At 40.4% G+C, this 7,672-nt stretch overlaps 1 protein-coding gene across 1 annotated transcript in view; it reads left to right on the top strand.

Moving 5' to 3' along the window:
- Positions 1 to 511: 511 nt before the first annotated feature.
- The window catches only part of SV2C (synaptic vesicle glycoprotein 2C), an 87,774-nt gene continuing 80,613 nt past the window's right edge, over positions 512 to 7,672 (top strand). The window contains exon 1 of the mRNA XM_068423305.1: positions 512 to 1,088. Coding sequence (XP_068279406.1) covers positions 512 to 1,088 — 577 coding nt within the window. The remainder of the gene's footprint in view (positions 1,089 to 7,672) is intronic.

Here is a 7,672-nt window from a genome sequence, read left to right as displayed (position 1 = left end):
GTAACTCATTGAGAGAAAAGCTAATATTTGTAGCATTTTATTACATAACAGGGAGTTCAAATGAGGAAGGACACAGCAGACAGAGTCAATATGATGTACAGTACATGGAATTGCTTGTTTTCTTTCAGAATAAAACCTGATATCCACTCAAAGAGTGGAGTGTAATAAGTTTCATTCTGAAAATTGATAGAGATGTTATATTTCTCTTCAGAGTATTTTCCTTCTAACCTGGGATATTTGCATCTCTGAAGAAAATCCAGATTTGTGTATTTAAAGCCTGAACTGTGATGTCCAGTGCTTAAATGAAGATTGATATGGTACTGTATCAGTGTGAAGAAGCAGCTAAGAAGGACCAAAGTATAAACTTCTTTCTTTCATATTTTGCAGGTTGAGAATTACAGCTTCACATGTACTTGGGCTTTTTCTACTGATGTCCAACACACAGTAGATATTATAATCGGTATTCAGCAGGTCCCTCTGCAGCATAACAGCAATCCTTCTTTGATACAAGATGGAGGAAACATACAAAGATAGGACTTCATTAGTGAAAGGGGCAAAAGATATTGCCAGAGAGGTGAAGAGGCAAGCGGTAAAAAAAGTGAATAAAGCTGTTGACAAAGCTCAGGATGGCTACACACAGAGGTCCTACAACCGATTCCAGGATGAGGAAGATGATGATGATGATTACTATGTCCAAGGAGGAAATTATGGTGTAGAAGCTAATGATGATGAAGGATCAAGCGAAGCAACTGAAGGGCATGACGAAGATGATGAAATTTATGAAGGGGAGTATCAAGGAATCCCCAACATGGGGCAGGGCAAGGATGGCATGGTGGCCTTAGGTCAGCATGAGGAATATAAGGATCGTCACGAACTGGAAACAGAGAGGAAAGCTGATGAAGAAGAGCTAGCACAGCAGTACGAACTGATAATACAAGAATGTGGCCATGGCCGTTTCCAGTGGGCCCTCTTCTTTGTGTTGGGAATGGCCCTAATGGCTGATGGTGTTGAAGTTTTTGTAGTTGGATTTGTGTTGCCCAGTGCTGAAACAGATATGTGTATACCCAATTCTGGATCAGGATGGCTTGGTGAGTAAAGTCTTTGCTCTATCTTTGTGCTATTTACAAGTGATGTTTACAGTACACCTAAATATGTATTTGTCAACACCAATGCTTATATAAAAATGTGTTTGTATTAAATATAAATAAGATATCCACAAAGTGCATTAACAGCTAATAAGGATTTAATGAACATTAAAATTTTATTTTTTAGATAACAGTTTTATTTTTCAGTCAGTAAATATAAATAAGTCACTAAAGTGGAAGTCTGCACAGTAAAACTTAAGAGGAGAGGGATACATTTTGTTCTCGTATACAAAAGACTGGACATGGCACTTAGTGCCATGATCTAGTTGACAGGGTGGTGTCAGGGCAACAGTTGGACTCGATGATCCCAGAGGTCTCTTCCAACCTGCTTGATTCTGTGATTCTGTGATTCTGTGATTCTGTGAATTAATTAAAAAAAAAACAAACAAAACCTCACAGTCAGAGTATTGGATTTCTGCTGGATATACACAGGCATAATAAAGACTAGATGATACAACTGTCCAGCAACATTGTCATACCGCATGGAAGCCTTCCCAAGTGTGGGGTGAAATGCAATCTGGGAAATGCAGGAAATCCAGGGAAAATGCTGTCTAGCCTTTTCCCTCCTTTTGTCTTTTACTCCTTTTGTCCCAATGACTGTTCTCTAGCGACCCGAAAAGTATAAGGTTTGAGTCAGGGGGGAACAGAGGTCAGCAGGACACATGGCTGAAGATGAGCCTGGTGTAGGCTTTTTGTGTCCATTCTGTTGATGGAAATGGGCTGTGTCTCATCTTGTTGCCTCTTCCTTCCCGTGGTGCAGCAAATAGGCAGGCTGAGCCAGCCTTGTATGACTCAGTGAGAGCAGCAGTGCTGCGAGCAGGTCCATGCTTGCCCTCCTTAGGCGTGCCCAGCCGCAGCAGATAAAGCCAGGCTCTCATGAGGCAGGACTGTGGAGAAAGGGTGTAGAAATGGTTCCCTGAGGAAGAGGGGAGGTAGGAGCATGGCGGCTTGGGACGTGTCAGAAAATGGAATATATGTGTGTAGGCAAGCAGCTTGGGCCTGAAGGACCCAGCCTATTACAGAAATGGAGGGATTCTTATAAAATATTTAGGAACCTTTGTCTTCTAGCAGATGTACTGTTTGTTCCCTGCATCTTTACAGCACATGGTTCTATTGCAACAGTCTCATTTTAACTTAGCTCAGTTTCCTGATTTTATTTCTTTGCTCGCTATCAATTAGAAGAACCCTAAGATACCAACTGCATCAAAATTAGATTCAGAATTTTAAATAGCACAAGGCTATTTGTGCTATCTAAATAACACAGAAGCTTTCTCAGTAGATCATTAAGCTCATGACAGGTTAGACTCCTGACATATCAATACTAGCAGTTTGAATCTATAGGTTTCAGTAAAGTGAACTGTAGTCACCCTCATTTATATCTCTACGCCTTCCTCCATGTCAGACGATCAAGAGTGGAAAGGGCAGTTGAGTTCTCAGACGGCTGGGTCCTTTAAGACATTCCTTGCCATTTGATCATTTGTTGTTAGAGATGAACTACTCTGCCTATTTGTACAGTGCAGTGATTAAACTTCTAACAAAAGAAATGGAGTTGTCTAAGTTTTTGTGTTTAAAGAGGCTGCATGCAAATAATCTGTTTGATACTGCTTGTTTACACAAATTTACGAACACCGTATTTGTCATGCTTGGACCTGTGAGTTTTCAGATCTACTTCTTACAGAAAGAAGGTGCATAAACATGTCTATTTATAGCCATTTTGGAGCTCTATAAGGAATTCGAAGAGTAGAGAGAAAGAAGAGAAACCAAAATAACCCAAAAAGGTATCTCTAGATAAATGTTACTGTGTCAGTGCAGATAATAACACAGAACACATTTTATAAACACAGTGCACACCCAGCTTGCATTTAATGTGATTTTGTTACCCAGTACTTGGTAGTTGAGGACATCTTTAAACTCTACTACTCATTTTTATAAGTCCTCTCTGTGTTGGAACAAAAATGATGGATGTCAACCCTATTTTTTAATTACTAATAACCCTGTTCGTTTTACCAGACACAGCCTCCCAACAAATTGAACAGTCAAAGTTGTGTTTGTTCTCCAGGATGATAACAATATAAGGGTAGCCACCAAATCACTCTGCAGTTAGTTTGTATGGGATTGAGAAAAAGAACCAGATTATGCAACTTTAGGAGGCAGCTTCATGATGCTTACACATTCAGTAGCTAACTGATCTGCATATGCAGTTCCTTCCATTTACATTAAATGTGTTAAACTGGGAAATGGATATTTTCATAATAAAGACATTCTGGAACACTTTAGTACTCCAGGCTTCTCTGATTGTCAAGTGTGGAGAACATGGCCATAATGATTTTTCTTTGTTACACCTGCTATATAGAATTGAAATTTGCGGGCAAATACATTGTATTTTCTAAAAATAGTGTTTCATTTAAACAGTTGCTCTAAGCACTGCGGAGGTGTTGGGAATTGGGAGTGGGAAGTATTGTCCCCACAGCAGCAGGTGGCCATGGGGATTAGCAACCACCTGTTAAGGTCTGGAGGGCTGAGGATTTCACTGTCACTGGACTTCTTATGAAGCTGACTTGAGATATATTGGAATGACTGTGTCAATATTTAATTAAAATTAATTACAGTGATGCTTACTAACAAAATTAAGGCAACAACTCTGGAAGGCTTAGGTGAGCAAGCCATGTATTCTCATGCCTAAAATACAGAAGTTGTAATGGATGTCCCCGTATTTCCTTTTGTAATAATGTAACACTAGCCTCTGTGTTGTGGTATTAACAAACAAGTAATTCTACGCTAAAAGATTAACATACAGAAGCAGAAAAGAACAGAAATAAGCAGTTTCTTTCCAAGTGTGTATTGAAGGCATTGCGACACATGGTGGTTGTGTTGATTTAATCAATAATTTCACAAAAATTATTATTACTTGCCCATTGCTAATAGAAGTATATTGTAGGCTGCAATTCGTCAATACACTTATATTATTGCTTATAACTAGTGCAGATATACAGCCTTTGCAGACAGCATAACCTTAATTCCAGTGATACAAAACATTCATCATGACAGTGAATGCTTAGTGAAAGCATTTTTATATGAACATAACTAGGCCGTTACAGCCATGCATTTCAATTATTTTGCCATTGTGCTTTCACATCATAATTACATCCTAACTGGAGTCTTCCAGACAGACATAATTTTTTTTTGTGATTATAATTCCATCATCCAGAGAGCTTTAATGTAGTTAGAATACTAAAGTCATGGGACCAGTCCTAGGAGTTAGAAGGTGGAATTGGTACACATATACAATAGTTATTTTCCAGGCAATTTTCTAGGCTCTTAAGAAAAACACTACGAACATGTTACTTTGTTATCGAAAAAGCACTCATTGACTCAGTTGTAAAAACTGACTTGTCATACGTCATGCTGTGATAGTTTACTAGGGAACATGAGATAATTAAAAGAATGTGACAATATTCATAGAGCCTCCCTGTTGCATTTTTTAAAATTTACTTGCACCAGGGCAATTTCTGAAAATCCCTCCCTATTGACCTTTATACGAGCTTGGGGTCACTGTTGATTGATCACCAGCCGCATTTCAGAGCCTGTAAAGTCACGTGATGAGAGGGCTGATCAGAATCATGAGCTGGTTTCTCGATGCCTTTTGAATGAAATAACACAATAATAAGTTTTTTCATCTGCAAGCAGTTGTTTTATTAAAAATAGGGAAGTTGACTTGCTTAAACTTTCCAAGATTATAGTGACATGTCACTAAGCATGAGGGAAAGGCCTACTTTCCCTGCTCTATAACCTGGCTGTACTTGTCAGCTCTTGCATGTATGTGGATCCATGTTGACCGCTTGGGTTCTGGCACCGATGAGGCAGGACTGTACCTTCATGAGAAAGGTTGTAGGCTCAGGCCTAAAGATGCTATATTTTAACTGTTTTCCTGCTTGAGTCTTATCCCTTTGGTTTTACATGCAGCTCAGAACTTGGCTGATTTTAGGTTAATTCTCTGGGCTTTCATTTGTGTCTGCTTTTCTACATAACTTTGTTTCTACATCTTCGCATGGAAATTGTTCTTAAGTTTTACAGATTTTGTTTTTCTATGAAATTTAAATTTCCTCAGCATCTCTGCATCTGAAATAATGAAACATTTTTTTCCCTAAGCTAGGCAAAGCTAGCTTTTTCCAGCTATATCTGTTCAGGATGCCATGCCACTGCTGACCATCTTCTCACTAGTCCCATCTTCGTATGGGACCTGTAAGTGCTCACCTTCATGTGGAAGAGTCTTGACAGCTGCACTGCTGTCACCATTGCCAGCAGCAGATACAGGTTGATTCCTGCTTCACTGGCCCATGTTGCCAATCTTCGTGGCACCAGTTGTGCACATTTTTCAGACAGATACCTCCATCGCTTTGTTGTACTTCATCACCTCAGCACTAGGAAAAAAAAATATATAGATCCCAGGATTAAGTGATTATCTTCTTTAAACTTTTTTTGCATTCATACCAACAAAACCTGACAACTGGTAGCCACTCATATGCTCTGACTGCCATCCTTTCCAGAGGCCAATGGTTCCTCATTGCTTCCTGACAGTCTCCCTGGTCTGTTTTGCATCCATATATGTATTCATCCTCTGTATGAAGTTTAGGCTGAATGATCTCTTGAGCATGAATAGTCTTTTTTTGTTCTGTGTTACTTACCGTTGTGTTAAGCGATGTGTTATCCAAGTCCTTGATAAGGGTTTATAGATAGTACAGTAATAAAACCAGAAATAATCTGTATATGTAGCAGGATGACCATGAGCCAGCAATGTGCCCTTGTGGCCAAGAAGGCCAATGGCATCCTGGGGTGTATTAGAAGGGGTGTGGTTAGCAGGTCAAGAGAGGTTCTCCTCCCCCTCTACTCTGCCCTGGTGAGGCCGCATCTGGAATATTGTGTCCAGTTCTGGGCCCCTCAGTTCAAGAAGGACAGGGAACTGCTAGAGAGAGTCCAGCGCAGAGCCACAAAGATGATCAAGTGAGTGGAACATCTCCCTTATGAGGAGAGGCTGAGGGAGCTGGGTCTCTTTATCTTGGAGAAGAGGAGACTGAGGGGTGACCTCATTAATGTTTCTAAATATGTAAAGGGCAAGTGTCATGAGGATGGAGCCAGGCTCTTCTCAGTGACATCCCTTGACAGGACAAGGGGCAATGGGTGCAAGCTGGAACACAGGAGGTTCCACATAAATATGAGGAAAAACTTCTTTACGGTGAGGGTGACCGAACACTGGAACAGGCTGCCCAGAGAGGTTGTGGAGTCTCCTTCTCTGGAGACATTCAAAACCCGCCTGGACGCGTTCCTGTGTGATATGGTCTAGGCAATCCTGCTCTGGCAGGGGGATTGGACTAGATGATCTTTCGAGGTCCCTTCCAATCCCTAACATTCTGTGATTCTGTGCTTCTGTGATGTAAAAGATATTCTTAACTGATTAGCCATACAGACAGTTTCTTCCATCTAAAATCCTCAAGTGTCGTGGTAAATCACTGGGCTGATAATGCAGGTACTGTGAATATGAATAGCAACAAACAGCTTACTTCAGAAACTAAAGGATTTTCTGAAACCCCATGTTTAGTGTCAAATAATGCCTTGATGTAAGAGTTTTCTCTGTTATTATCAGAATTTAATAATCACATTTTATACAATATTTGTAGGAAGAAGAGTATCAGAGGTGTTAAGTAGGTCTTTCAGGGTGAAGTAGTTTTCAGTGTGGGAGAACAGGCATGTGCCTACCACTTCAGCATTGATTGCCAGTTTTCTTATTAGCTGGTTTAACGCAATCCTTCCTGCACCTACTCTGTCTTAAAACCTACTAAACATAACCCAGTGTAATTCTAATCCAGACAGTCCTTCCTCTTACATGGGAGCCTCCCCAGAGGCTCAGTATTTGATGTGAAGTGCTTGTAAACTCCACTGAGAATACCAGATGATTATTGAATTTTTTTCCCCCCATAGTTTAAAAAAGTATTGGCTTGCCAGATCTTTGCTACTTAACTTCATTCTGGTTTTGCACTGATCTTTTGCAACAACTTTATATTCAACAAATAACTCTATGAAACTTATCAATGCAAAATACAAGTCGTTCACCTGGGGCAGAATAACCCGAATTGCTGGTATAGGCTAGGCACCAAACTGCTAGGTAGCAAACAACTCTACAGAAGACGATCAGGCTCTGAGTAGGAAACAAGTCGAACATGGGTCAGCAATGCCTTGCAGCAATAAAGGCTAACTGCATTGTGGCCTGCATTGGCAAGAGTGGCCAGTAAGTAGAGGGAAGTGATTATTTTCCTTTCTCAAAACAGTGAGGCCACGTGAGATTCTCTGTCCTGTTGTGGAGCCACCCGAAAGAAGAGATTAACAAATTAGGACAAATCCAGTAAAGGACCAGTGAGGTGGCTAGAGGGCTGGAATACATGGCCTATAAGCAAAAGGAACTGGTCTTGTTTAGCTTGGAGGAAAGAGGTCTAAGAGGGGATCTATCTGTTCTATTTGGTGACATAATTGAG

The sequence above is a fragment of the Nyctibius grandis genome, chromosome Z (assembly GCF_013368605.1).
Source record: "Nyctibius grandis isolate bNycGra1 chromosome Z, bNycGra1.pri, whole genome shotgun sequence".
Classification (NCBI taxonomy): domain Eukaryota; kingdom Metazoa; phylum Chordata; class Aves; order Nyctibiiformes; family Nyctibiidae; genus Nyctibius; species Nyctibius grandis.
Note: the sequence above shows the minus strand (reverse complement) of the source record. Positions and strands in the feature narration are given on the sequence as shown.